At 51.6% G+C, this 14259-nt stretch overlaps 1 protein-coding gene across 1 annotated transcript in view; it reads left to right on the forward strand.

Annotated features, from left to right (window-relative positions):
* The first annotated feature begins 316 nt into the window (after positions 1–316).
* Positions 317–14259, forward strand: part of LRP5 (LDL receptor related protein 5) — a 104219-nt gene continuing 90276 nt past the window's right edge. Inside the window, exon 1 of the mRNA XM_036875759.2 lies at positions 317–523. Coding sequence (XP_036731654.2) covers positions 445–523 — 79 coding nt within the window. The 5' untranslated portion in view covers positions 317–444. The remainder of the gene's footprint in view (positions 524–14259) is intronic.

Raw genomic sequence — 14259 nt, forward strand, 5'->3', positions numbered from 1 at the left:
TTTGCCCTCGGGCGGCCCCCTTCCACGCCCCGCACCCCGGGCCTCAGTTTCCCCGCCGGTAAGGCTGGGTCCCCGCAGCTCTACAGGTGACACACTTGCTTCCGGGACTATTTGGTCGGGCCCGGCTCCGCAAGGTGGAAGTCCGGCGCGCACCCCGCGGCCCCCAGCAGCCCCAGAGGACGCGGCGGGCCCCTCGCGGGGCGGCAGCTAGGCCGCGGGCCGGCTCCGGGGGGCGCCCGCGGGAGGGCGCGGCCGGCGCGGGGGGCGGAGACGCGGCGCGGCTTCCGCTCGGCGCCCTCCTCCCTCCTCCCCCGCCGTCCTGGTCCGCAGCGCCCGAGGGGGAGGCGGCAGGCGCCGGGAGCCGCGCGAGGATCCGCCGCCGCCGCGCCGCGCCGCGCCATGGAGCCCGAGTGAGCGCGGCGGGCCCGGCCGGCCCCGGACAACATGGAGGCGGCGCCCCGGCCGCCGCCGCCGCCGCCGCTGCTGCTGCTGGCGCTGTGCTGCAGCCTGGCCCCCGCCGCGGGTAGGCGGGCGCGGGCGCGGGGACAATGGCTTGGGCGCCGTCGGCCAAGTGCGCCGCGCGTGGAGGCGACCTTGCAAGTTGGGTGCCAGTTGGGGCGCGCGCCGCAGTTCCCTGCCGCCCCCCGCCGCCCGGGGGCCGCGCGCCGGCCCTTTGTCTCGCCTGCCCGGGCCCCGTCCCGCGGCCGCTGGCCCCGCCAGGTGCGGCGCGGGCGGGCCCTCACCTGCCCGGCCCCCGGGCGCTCGGCGGTGCGCCCGCGTGAGCCGGCCGGGAGAGGCGGGCGGCCCCGAGCGGGACTGTCGACTCGGAGACGGGCCCCGCCGGCCTGCGTCGGGAGCTCTGGCGAGGCTGTTTCTGATGGCCGCGCGGCCGGCCTGCGCGCTCCCAGAACTGATTTAAGTTGCAGAGAAAGTTCTGAGCCCGGGCGCCGGGCGGCCTGGCCTGTTGCGAAGCTCCTCCCGGCCAAGTTGCGGGCGGTTTCCAAACGACTGACACCTGCCAGGTGCCCGTGCGACCCGGACGACCTGTCTGGCCGCTGGGACTCCAAACAGCGGCCCCCGGCTGGTGCCCACCTCGGGGCGGGCCGCGTGGGGCCGCCGCGCGGGTTGACGTGGGCCCGGGGCGCGGCGGGCGGGGAGGGGTGCTGGTGCCTCAGTCGTGCACACCCTTTTGGAAATCGAGGACCGGGGACCTTGCTCTCCGACTTTTGGTGTGTCCCAAGGGGTGGGGTTGAGGTCAGGAGGACTCAGGAAACTTAAACGCCTTGTGAAACGCTACACATGTTCTTTTAATTTGGAGATTGCCATGTGGTTTTTAAAGCAAGCCTCTCGCTACCTAAATCATTCTCTTAGGACGTGAGTGTTTTGTTTTTCTGGACTGTGGCCAGGGGAGTGGACCCGGCCAGCGAGTCCTGTACTCTCCCGGCTGCTGTTCTGGCGGCTGCAGTTTTTTTTTTTTTGGGTTGGTGGGGAGCGATTCGGGTTCCGTTGTCTGGGCCCCTTTAAGGCAAACAGCTGTCTCCCTGAGTATTTCCAAGTGTGGACATTGCAGGGAGGTGTCTTGGCCTGGCTCTGTGGTCACATTCCCAGTGCTGCGGCCCCTCCATTGAGGTTTGGGGGACGGAGAGGGAGTGGTTTCCTCACCACCTCCTGCCTGCCAGCCCAAGCCTAGGGATTGTTGGCGGTTTCACCCCAAATTTGTCTCTCTCGGGAGCGTGTTAACATTTCTCGGCCATGTCTAATACTAGCAAAACAAGGTGACGACAAAACAATGACAGTATCTGAGTAGTTCAGGCCAGCCCTGCTCCTTCGCTTTCCGGAAATGCCTGCATCACGGAGGCAAAAGTTTTGTTTGTTTTTTTTTGGTAAATGTTTGTTTTAAAGGTGGGGTTTCTCAGCCGGCTGTGTTGCTTTTCACTTTGTTGCAGTTTTGAATTTCCTGTGCGTTTTGGGGTGACCTTGCTGGAGTTGAATGCCTGGCATTCTGTGGTTCAAGCCCCTAAGTAGAAGGCATCCCATCTGTGGATCTGTGTGAGGCCAAAGCAGAGTCGATCATCTTAATGCTAGGAAGCATGTCCACACGAGGTTTTTAGAGCACTGGCTCATGTGGTAGGCCAGTCCTAAAATGGAAGGAAGAGGAGGAAACTTTCTGCAGAAATGATTTGACTGTTGTTTATATGTTGTGTCCCTGATTTCCATGTTAGATTTAAGCCTCAGTCCGTAGTGGAGCCACTAAGTTGGGAGCTAATTATTTTTCCTGATTGCTTCCTGTTGCAATTTGAAGCCGTGAGCCCATGAAATGCCTTTGTTCTCGTGGGCCCCGTGCTGGGAATGGCCTTCCCCAGCTCCCCAGTCCAGGCCTCCCCCCTCTGGCGCACAACACTTGCTCCAGGACCACCTGTCCCAACCCCTGCCTCCCGTCCCCCACAGGGTGGTTACTACAGATGTCCACTGCATGTCCCCAACCCTCACCCCTCGAGGGCCCAGCAGGTGGTGTTGAATTAACTAAATGCTGTGTGGAGTCCCTTGCAAGAATCTCCCACTGAAGGATCCTCTGCTTTTCAAAGCAGGGCCCACGTGGCTTTAACCCTCCTGTTCAGATCCAAGAATTTACCCAATCAGTACGATCCAGCATTTGCTGTAGAGATCTGTCGTATTTGGAATCCGTTTAATTTCAGCTGCACTGTGCCACCACTCAGGCATTTAGCAGAATTTGCACACTGGTTGGGGGACGGGGTGGGGTGCGGGATGGTGCAGGCAGGTGAGGACTCCCTGTGGCTCCCTGCCCTGCAGCTTGGCCTTGCTGGGGCTGAGAGCAGGGGCTTCGGGTGCAGGCCACCCTGGGTTCACATGCTCAGTAGCTGACTTTGGACAGCTTACTTAGCTGCTCTGTGTCCAGTGTCTTCACCTGGTGCCCCCTACCCCAGCGGGTGGGAGCATTAAATGCAGTGTGTGAAACCCTCCCTGAGCACCATCCCTGGCCTGGGGAGAGACTTCTGGTGGCCGAGCTGCAGTGGCTATTGTGAAACAGAGTCCTTGATCTTTGTGACCTGGGAGGTCTAGAAGCTTTTATTGCAGTCTTGGACCTTGGATATCTAGTTGGCTGTCTGACTCATTGCTGCCCCACTGGATGGGGTTCCTTGGAGTGATAATGGTTGGACAGAGCCTCAGTACCAAGGGTCTAATCTCAGCCTTGCCTTTTGCTGGGCAGGGAGCTTGGGCAGCTAGCTCACTCCACTTCTGTGTGCCTCAGTTTACTCTTCTGTAAAATGGGGATCATACAGTGAATTAACACATGCCTGGCACCATACCAGCTCATGTTATTGTTGCTGTTACTCCTCGGTGCCTGGCACTGTGTGGAGTGCTGGGGATGGAACAGCAGGCAAGGCCGGGCCTTTGCTGTCAGGGATTTCCGTGTAGAGGAGTAGAGGAGCCCAGGGGCAAAAGCCGCCTGTGCAGCTCTGGGAGAGGCAGGCCCAAGGGCCTGTCCTCAGGGTCCTAGAGCCTGTCCGCTAGGACTGGCTGGTCTCCTTTGCTGAAAGGCTCACGCCACTGAATCTGGGTGTGATCCAGAAGCAATAGAAGCTTCCGAAAACCTTAGTCAGGAGGAGCAGGAGATGCAGGCTGTCGGGTCTGTCCTGGGTGAGAGGTGCTGACGTTACCTTTCCTTTAAGTTGAGGTAAAAAATCACGAAATATAAAATAACCATTTTGAAGTACACAGTTTAGTGGCATTTAGTACATTCACGGTGTTGTGCAGCCACCACTTCTAACAAGTTACAGAGCGTTTCCGTCACCCCAGAATAAATCACACCCACAGGACCATAGCTTTCCCTGTTGCCAGTCTGCTTCTATCTCCGTGGGGCATTTCATACACATGGAATCATGAGAGGGGGCCTTTGTGTGTGGCTTCTTTTGCTTATCTAGCGTCTTGTTTTCTAGTCCAGCCACACTGTAACGTGTATCAGGGCTCCAGTCCTTTCTATGGCTGAGTAATATTCCCTCGTGTGGATGGAGCTTATCCACTCACCCACTGAAGGGTGGGTCTTGGTTGGGTACTTCTTTCAGCAGGCACGGGCTGGGGCTGGGATGTCCTAGCGGGTTCGGGACAGTGGAAAAGGTTTTAAGCTGGGCCGGGACATGGGCAGATTCTTAGATCTTAGATCCATGTCTCAGTTCAGAGACAGGAGAGCTGATGGCAGAGGGGGCCGAGGCAGGGGACAGGTTAAGGGCCAGCAGGGAGGAGGGCACAGAGAGGTGTACTCAGGGCCATGTTCAATATGACAGAGCCCTGAGAGAATCTGGGCATTTGTGGTTAAGGAGGCCTCTTGGATAGTCAGCTAACACACTCAAAATGGGGAGGCCCTGAAAGGAACGAAGGGTGGCGTCCAGCCCTTCCCCTCATGGGCTGGCAACACATTTGCTCAGAAAGCAGTGGTGTGTGTGCCCCGAGACAGGCCCCCTGTGTGGCCATCCTGGGGACAATGTGGGTCCCAGTGCTGATGTTCAGAGGCAGCCGTGGGGAGGACACAGAGCCAGCCCCAGGGTCCTGCGGGCTCTAGGCTGCTGTCTGCTTTCCTTTCAGCCCCGGGGGCGCTGTTTGCTAGCTCTCAGCCTTGGTTTTCTCACCTGCAAAATTGGGCTGATGGTGTCTGCCTTGCAGGGTACTGGTTGGGGCCAGTGAGCCAGTGTCAAGGAAGGACCTACAGGCCGTTCCTTCAAGTCCACTTGAGAGGTGCTGCCCTATGTGGCCAGGTTTCCTTTGCAAAGCACCCCAGGTATGATTGAGAGTCAGAGTAGGGAAGGTGTCCACTGTGGACTGGGAGTGGTGAAAGCCCTGGCGGTGGAGTGTGAGGGGGTGCTGGGGGGTGTTTGTTTGCCTCCAGGGCTGGCTGGCAGCCCTGAACTGGCTGGAGCTCCAGACTGGCCACCAGCCCATTCCCAGGGGGTCCAGCACCCCTAAGCCACATGGGGCAGGGTACCACCTGGAGCCCTGAGCAGCCCTGTTATCTGTGTGCCCCTTGGGCCAGCCTTTGCCCATCACGTCATTGGGGATAGTCAACACTCTGTTCTAGTCTACTTTTCTGTGTTTGTGAATCTGAGTGTTCTAGGTTCCTCACGTTTGTGGAATCATACAATATTTGTCCTTTTGTGTAGGGTTTCCTTCATTTAATACACTGTTTTTCTGGCATTCCTCCCAAGTTGCAGCGTGTATCAGAACTCCGTCCCTTTCTATGGCGGAATCATATTGCATCCTATGGATAGAGCACATTTTGTTTACCCACTTACCTGTCGATGGACACTTGAATTGTTTCCATCTCTGGCTATAGTGAATAATGCTGCTGTTAACATGGGTGTACAAATATCTCTTCTTGACCCTGATTTCAGTTCTTTTGGGTCTATGCCGAGCAGTGGAATTGCTGGATCATATGGTAATTCTATGTTTGAGTTTTTGAGGAACTTCAGCAGCTGCACCATTTTACATTCCCAGCAACACATGAGAGTTCCAGTTTCCCCACATCCTGGTTGGCGCTGTTATTTTCCTTTTTTTTTTTTTGGTTCTGGCCTTCCTAGTGGGTGTGAAGCAGTACCACATTGTGGTTCTGATTTGCATTTTCCCTGTGGCTAATGACATTGAGCATCTTTACATGTGCTTATTGGCCATTTTCCTTTACAAATATATGCATATATATATATTTAAAGGCAAGACATACATGAATACATATGAACAGCTTAAACATTTACCATGGTATCTCATTCTGTGAAAAAATAAATAAAGGTGTTCTTGTTTATTGCCTGTCCTATTTCTCTCGGAGATGACCAAACCTTTAACACACATTCTAGCCTGGTACCTTTGAACAGCACTCCTATTTTTCTTTTTTCACTTAAAATTTTTTTTTATGAGAATTTTCAGACATGTACAAAATAAACAGAACACTATAATAAATCACCAGGTATCCATCACCCAGCCTTAACAATCATCCGTATTCTACTATCCATTCTCTACTTCCATCCTTACCTCCATCTATTTCCCATGCCTGTCTATGTTTCTATTATTTTTACTGTTCTTTTTACAGGTAAAATACACATGTAACAAAATGCATAAATCCCAACTCAGCTTTGAAAAATGGACGTACTTATATAACCCACACCCTTATCATTATTTATAAACCATTTCCATCTTCCAAATGTTCCTTTGGGCCTTTCTCAACCGCCTACACCCAGCCCCTCAAAGGAAAACCGTTGTTCTGATTTATTTTTCGAACTAGATTAGTTTTGTTTGTCCTAGATGTTCACGTAAATGAGTCATATAATATTTACTCTTTTATATACTGTTTCTTTCACTCAGCATCTTACCTGTGAGATTCATTCAAGTTGTTGCTTCTATCAGTACTTACCCATTCACATGTTGATGGGTTTCAAGATTTGTGAATGACTGCTGTAAACATTATTATGCTAGGTTTTTTTCAATACTCATATGTTTTAATTTCTCCTGGATAAATACTTAGAATGGCTGTATGTGGAATGACTGGGTAAAAGTTCAAGTGTATATACAACTTTAGGAGAAACTACCAAACATTTCAAAGTGGTTATATCAGATTATATTCCCACCAGCAATATATGAACATTCTAGTTGCTCCACACGCAGCACCACTAACATTTAGTGGTGTTGGTATTTTCAATTTAAGCTTTTTTTCCCCCCAGGTTTTAGGATTATTTTATGTCCTGTAGGCGTAAGGGCTGCCGTTTCAATTAAAGCACAAGAGCCTGCTAGTTACCCTCCAACAGGAATTTTTTTTTTTTGGTATTATTAATGTACAATTACATGAGTAACATTGTGGTTACTAGACTGCCCCTATTATCAAGTCCCCACCACATACCCCATTACAGTCACTGTCCATCAGTGTAGTAAGATGCTATAGAGTCACTACTTGTCTTCTCTGTATATACTGCCTTCCCCGTGCCCCCTCCTGACTACATTATGTGTGCTAACTGTACTGCCCCTTTTTCCCCCTTATCCCTCCCTTCCCACCCATCCTCCCCAGTCCCTTTCCCTTTGGTAACTGTCAGTCCATTCTTGGGTTCTGTGAGTCTGTTGCTGTTTTGTTCCTTCAGTTTTCCCTTTGTTCTTATACTCCACAGATGAGTGAAATCATTCGATACTTGTCTTTTTCCACCTGGCTTATTTCACCGAGCATAACACCCTCTAGCTCCATCCATGTTGTTGCAATGGTAGGATTTATTTTCTTCTTATGGCTGAATGATATTCCTTAGTGTGTATGTACCACATCTTCTTTATCCATTCACCTACTGATGGACACTTAGGTTTCTCCCATTTCTTGGCTATTGTAAATAGTGCTGTGATAAACATAGGGGTGCATATATCTTTTTCAAACTGGGATGCTGCATTCTTAGGGTAAATTCCTAGAAGTAGAATTCCTGGGTCAAATGGTAGTTCTCTTTTGAGTTTTTTGAGGAACCTCCATACTGCTTTCCACAATGGTTGAACTGATTTACATTCCCACCAGCAGTGTAGGAGGGTTCCCCTTTCTCCACAACCTCGCCAACATTTATTGTTGCTTGTCTTTTGGATGCTGGCCATCCTTACTGGTGTGAGGTGATATCTCATTGTGGTTTTAATTTGCATTTCTCTAATGATTAGCGATGTGGAGCATCTTTTCATGTGCCTGTTGGCCATCTGAATTTCTTCTTTGGAGAACTGTTCAGTTCCTCTGCCCATTTTTTTAATTGGCTTATTTGCTTTTTGTTTGCTGAGGTGCATGAGCTCTTTATATATTTTGGATGTCAACCCCTTATTGGATATGTCATTTATGAACATATTCTCCCATACTGTAGGATGTCTTTTTGTTCTGATGGTGTCCTTTGCTGTACAGAAGCTTTTTAGTTTGATATAGTCCCACGTGTTCATTTTTGCTTTTGTTTCCCTTGCCCAGGGAGATATGCTCATGAAGAAGTTGCTCATGTTTATGTCCAAGAGATTTTTGCCTATGTTTTTTTCTAAGAGTTTTATGGTTTCATGACTTACATTCAGGTCTTTGATCCATTTCGAGTTTACTTTTGTGTATGGAGTTAGACAGTAATCCAGTTTCATTCTCTTGCATGTAGCTGTCCAGTTTTGCCAACACCAGCTGTTGAAGAGGCTATTTTCCCCATTGTATGTCCATGGCTCCTTTATCATATTGACCATATATGCTTGGGTTTATATCTGGGCTCTCTAGACTGTTCCATTGGTCTATGGGTCTGTTCTTGTGCCAATACCAAATTGTCTTGATTACTGTGGCTTTGTAGTAGAGCTTGAAGTCAGGGGGTGTAATTCTCCTCACTTTATTCTTCCTTCCCAGGATTGCTTTGGCTATTCGGGGTCTTTTGTGGTTCCATATGAATTTTAGAACTATTTGCTCTAGTTCGTTGAAGAATGCTGTTGGTATTTTGATAGGGGTTGCATTGTATCTGTAGATTGCTTTAGGCAGGATGGCCATTTGGCAATATTAATTCTTCCTATCCATGAGCATGGGATGTGTTTCCATGCACTCATATTTTTTACATAAATGCAGTCCCTCTCTACCTATCATTCTATAGCCTGTCTTTTTCTCTTGCTAATGTATTATGTATCTTTACTTTTAGATCTTCATTCTTTTTAAAAGCCAAGTAGTATTTCATAGTACGGATATCCCATACTTCATGGCTTTTATCTAGTTGAGGAACATTTAAGTTTCTCCAGGTTTTATTGCTGTTATAAGGCATGCTGCAGTGAGTACCATTGCTCATGTATAATGCATGTGTGTACAAGCAGTTCTGTGGGATACATTCCTTGTATAAGAGTATATACATTTGTAATTTTTTAAAAATGCTGACAAATTCCTTCAAGAAGGCTGCACCAAATGATTCCCTACCAGCTGTGAGAGAGAGTATGTACTTTCCCTTATCCTCTCCTGTGCTGTCAATTACTAGATTCTATTTTTTAAAATCAATTTTGTTAAAACTTATAACACATTTTGATTTGTACTGCGCTCATTACTGGCTCATTGGCCATCTGTATTTATTTTTCTGCAAATTGCCTACTCTTTTCTGTAGCCCATTGTTCTGTTGAGTTGCTAATGCTTTTCTTATTGATTGTTAGGAGCTCTTTATTTGAGGTAGATATTAATACTTTGTTATATTTATTCCAGGTTTTTTTTCTGGTCTGTAGCTAGTCCTAGATCTTTGTTTCTGGTGGTCAATTATCTAAAGACATTAACAGGTTTTGTGCAATGAAAACTCCCAGTCTTTTCCCTTTTGGCTGCAGGGTTCCGTGCTTTGTCTATCCCCAGATTGTAAATACATCTTTATTTTCTCCAGGACTGTTACTGTTTTGTGTTTTATATTCAGACGTTGTTCTATCTGGGTTTATTTGGCGGGGTGGATGAGTATATGGTATGGGGTAGGGATCTGAACAGTCCCTGGTGTTGCCCCCAGCCTCCGTAAGTGGTTGGAGAGTTGTCCCAACGCCTTGACAGAATGGCCCATCCTATTCCCATTCATCTAAAATGCCACTCTTCCAAGTTCAGTGTCCACAGATGCTTGGCTTCTTATTTTGGAGCCTGCTGTTGACCTGTGGTATACCGTTCTGTATAGCGTGGTGTTTTCATCTCTGTAGTATCATGATGTATTTTGAGATGGTGCAGTTTTCCCTTCATTGTTCTTTTCGAAAAAAGATGTACTTTTCCTGTATGTGTACTCCTCTGTGGTGAACTTTGGAGTCAGCCTATCAGGTTCCATTCTTTGATCTTCTGATCTGGGGATGCTAAATGGTGACATGCAACAGGTGTCGGTGGGCTGGACTGAGTAAGTGCCCTTGGACAAGTAAGCTGGCCTGTGGCTGTGGGTGGAAGTAGTTCATCTGCCGCCATGAGCTTGTCTTCATGTTTTTGGTCCCTGTTAGCAAGAGCAGTGGCGGTGACTCTGCTGGATTGTCTGAGATGCTCCTGCTCCTGCGCTCACCCCAGCGTCTGCCTAGGGAAACAAGCTCTCATAGAACTAATTCTAGCATAAGCCCCAGGGCAAATATAATTATCTCATAAATTACTGCTCCCCTCCCCTAGTTCATTCCAGAACAAAATGTGAGCCATTTTAAATTTCTTCCCTGGGCTGCACCCCTCTATTAGCCCAGATGGGGAGGCAGTACCTGCCTAACAAAACTCTCAGGAAATTGCTCAATGGGGCATTAAGCCAGAGCATGTTAGCCTGGGTGCCTTCCAGGCTGCCTGCGCTGGCAGCTGCCACCTTGGATTCTGCCCTGGAAGGAGCAGGCATTCTCCGTGATGGGAGCTGAAGAGCTGCCCTCTCTGCAAGGTGGTTTCAGAGTAGCATGTGTTCTCAAACTTGCTTTTGCGGGGAAGGCCGTATCTCTGAACTTTCCCCGGAGTGAACTTGCTCTCAAAAGGAGACTGAAGTGGAGGGGATTGGGGTGCAGCGGGTGCGGTCTGCCCTCCCTGGATCCTCCTTGCCGGAGCCGGAGGGGTGAAGCCCACTCTGACTCCTGTTCTCTGCCCTCTGAAGGCAGATCCCTTTCTTGTTCCTTCACGAAGGGAAAACCTTCCATGCTCCTTGCTCCCCTACCCAGACCCCCTAGGCCTGAAGCCTCACCTGTAGGCCCATAGTACTTCTTACAGGACTAGATTTGGAGTGGAGGACTCCTTCAGCTTCTAGGTGGTCTTCTTGCTTTCCAGAACTTTCCCCTTGCCTGTTTGTCTTGCACTCTAGACAGATTAATTTTTCTAGAACTAGTTCATCATGTCCTTCCCTTTCCCGGAGAATGACACTGGTTTCCCAATGTCTGAAGCTGGAACTTTCTGTGCTGTCCCTGAGCTGGCTTTAACCTTCTTCTCTGCTCCCTGGGGTGAACGCTTCTCCAGCCAGATCTAGCTCCTTGGAGTCTGGAGCCTTCCCTGGCTCACCCAGCATGAGAGAGCCTTGGAGACAGAGGCCATCTTCATCCTTGTGCATTCGCCTCCCAGGCCCTCATCTATCCAGGCAGCAAATCTGGCACGTCTGTACTTCCTCTGGCCCATAAATCTGCTGCGTCTTAAGCTCCCACCCCACAGCCTGAAATTCAACCCAGCTGTGTTTCCCAGATTGTAGAACATCTGTCCTGTTCCATGACAGAAGGTTTCTGGGGCCACGTGTGGGGCTTCCTCCCCCAGAAACAGCCCATATTTCTGAGGTGTGGACTCTGAGAAGGCCTGCTACAAATAAAGCTGTTTCACTTAGAGAAACTTGGTTCATCCTGCCCACCCTTGACCAGGAAGTCCGGCATCCGTGCAACATTTGCCTACCTTCCGCAGCCCAGACTCTGGGATGTTACCGTGGGGCTTGTCACCTGTATCCTTCACCCATCATTTTTATCATTTTTCCAAAAACTTCATATGAACTTTTTCAATCATGCAAAAAGTGGAAATACTGGCACAATGAATTTTTATGCAAAAAAAAAAGATTTTGTTGCTTTTGAGTTATAAATGCAGCGTAGGTAGCTGAGGGGGAGGTTTTTTTTTAATGAGCTTTCAGGCATTTAAGCATTGGGAGAGCATTGCCCCTTTCAGATTTCCCCTTGCGTGTCCGGTGCGGGCTGGCCCTGCCTAGGTCTCTGTGTGATCCGGCTACAGCCCCCAGGGGCCTGTGCTGTGTTGGGGGTGGGGGGTGAGGGGCAGTGTCTAGTGCCCTCCTGCTGTGGTCTCCTTGTCACTGCCCTTTCCTGTAAGCTGCTCCTCATGCCTGCGGTGGCTGCGGCAGCCCATGGTCCATGCCTGGCTGTCGGCTGCAGCTCTCAGGTGGGCCAGGACCCATGAGCTGTGAACACTGCTTTCCTAGTGTCACCTGCATTTGCAGGGTTCTTCTCTCCCACGGGTCACGTGGAGTGCCCACTCACAAGAGCCTAATGTCAGATCTCTAGCCCTGGTGCTGGAGAATCATGTGTGCACCCCCTACCCAGAGAGGAGCTGTCCCCCTTGCCTTGGTGCATGCTGTGGCTGCAGCACAGCCCCTCCCTGCAGAGCTTGGGGTGCTTGGCCTAGTGTCTGGGGACAGAGCTGCCACCTGCTGGCTGGGTACAGAGGGCTGTGTCCCTGGGAGGCTTAGAGATGCGGTGGGCTGGTCTGCTGCTTCAAGAGGTCTCTGCCTCAGTGGCCCCCCAGTGATGTGCAGCAGAGCTGGCGGAATGGCCAACCGAGGATTTACACATATTTGCAGTTAATCCCCTACCTTCTCTCAGAAGGCACTTGAGCAGCCACCAGTCTGAGATGTACAGAGGATTGCTTAAAACAAAAAGCAGAACAAAGGGAAGTTTCCATTGTTTGGCTAGAGTTTCTAGTTTAAATTTTTTTTTCTCTGTTTTGAAAGACTTTATTCTTAAAAGGAAATTGCATTTGTTAAGTAATCGCCTTTTCTGATTATTGATCCCAGATACGCATGACCACCCAGCGTAGCTGGCGGGAGTTCTGCAAACCAGCAGATGTGGAGGCTTGCAGGGCTTGCATTAGACCCTCATGAAGTTGTTTCCATTTGGCTTTTCAGCGTTGAAAGTGCCTGTTGGAGCCAGGACCCCTTCGTGGCCCCTGGGCTGTGGGCCAGGGCTGGGAGTAACTGATATGGAGGGTGAAGTGGGATCCTAGGCCCAGAGTAGGCGCTGACTTCCTGCAGCCCCCTCGCTGTGCTCCATCTGTGAGGATCCGTGAGGACCCACTTAGAGCTCTTGCCCTGGGGAGCATTTCTGCCACTGGGCTCCTGAGCCCCTGCCTGGCCCAGTTCCTGAGACCTCACCATGCACACGGCCTTCTGTGCACCTGCCAAGATGGGATGGCTGAAGGCGGGACCCCACCACACAGGCATCCTGTTAGGGAGCTGCCTCACTGAGACCCGGGAGGGGGAGCCTCCCGGGGTCTCTGGGGTATAGTCACTCCTCTGACCTTCCCGCGGTGAGCGTCGAGGCCTCGTCCTGATGGCTGGGATCCAGGGAAATGAGAGGCATGGGGTTTTTCTGAGCTTCTCTTGCTTGTGTCAGAGCAGTACGTACAAGTAGTTGGGAATGCTGAGGCAGGAACGCCTCCCGATCCATGATCGGCAAGGTCCTCAGGTGGCAAGTGTCCCCCTCCGGCTCCTTGACTGTGTGAAGCGTGTAGGTGGACGCTGTTCTGTTCTGCCTGCCTGTGGCACCTAGGACCTGCTTGGTCAGCAGTGGTCACTCCAGAAGGTCAGACCCCATGGCGCATATGGCCGGGTGTATGTTTCCACCCAACAGCCACCCCTGCTGCTGGCCTCCAAGCAGAGCCGCCGTCCTGGGCGTCCCTGGAGTGAGAACCCCACCCCACCCTGCTGCTTCCTTCCCTGCTGGCCCCAGGTTTGCTGTGAACAGCTGAGGGGCTACCAGAGGAGTCCCAGCAGCAGCAAGCCTGGGGGCCCTGGGGCACATGGAGGCCTCTTCCACCTGTTCCGCCTGGCTCACATTCCTGGCTGTACCGTCAGCTCTGCGGCCCTGGCAAGTGAGGCAGCTCCTCTGGGCCTCAGTTTCCTCACCTGTCGGGTGATCGTCCTGCCTCACCCATGGACATGCCCGAGGCTGCAAAGTGCTTAGCGCCGGGCTGGCTCCTGACAGGTGCTCAGTATCAGCTATTAGGATTACCCTGACAACCCTAACTCCTGTTCTCTGGGGAGAGAGCCCTCAGGGGGTTCTGGAGTCAGGCTCAGCTCCAGCTGGAAGGTGGCTTGGCCGAAACCATCTCAGCCCAGATCACTGGGTCCACACTTCGGCTGGAAGGTGGGGGTCCGAGCTGTGTTCACGGCTGTAGTGGGCCTGCTCACGTGGGCCCCAGACTTGCATCCTTGCTTCGGTGAAACCAGCACTCATTCTGTGGCTGGAAGCCGGGTGTGGGTGTCCGCAGAGGCCCTGGGCCGGCAGGCATCCGAGGGTGGTGCCCCTCCCCCGGTTCTGCCCTGGCAGTGCGGCGGCAGCTTCTGCTTCCCTCCTTGGAGATCCGGAGGCCACCCTTCTGCCTGTAGGTGGTACCAGCACACCCCCGCCCTCCCTCAGAGTGAGCTGCCAGGGACCCTGCTTCCTTCTTCCCTGCCCCTTCCCTCTGACAGCTGCCCACCTGCCCCACCAGCCCAGCAGACTCACAGGGCCACGGTGGACCAGCCCTCCATCTCCCCACATGCCTTGGCTGGCCTGCCCACCTGCCCAGCCACTGCT

This window comes from Manis pentadactyla, chromosome 9 (genome assembly GCF_030020395.1).
Source record: "Manis pentadactyla isolate mManPen7 chromosome 9, mManPen7.hap1, whole genome shotgun sequence".
Classification (NCBI taxonomy): domain Eukaryota; kingdom Metazoa; phylum Chordata; class Mammalia; order Pholidota; family Manidae; genus Manis; species Manis pentadactyla.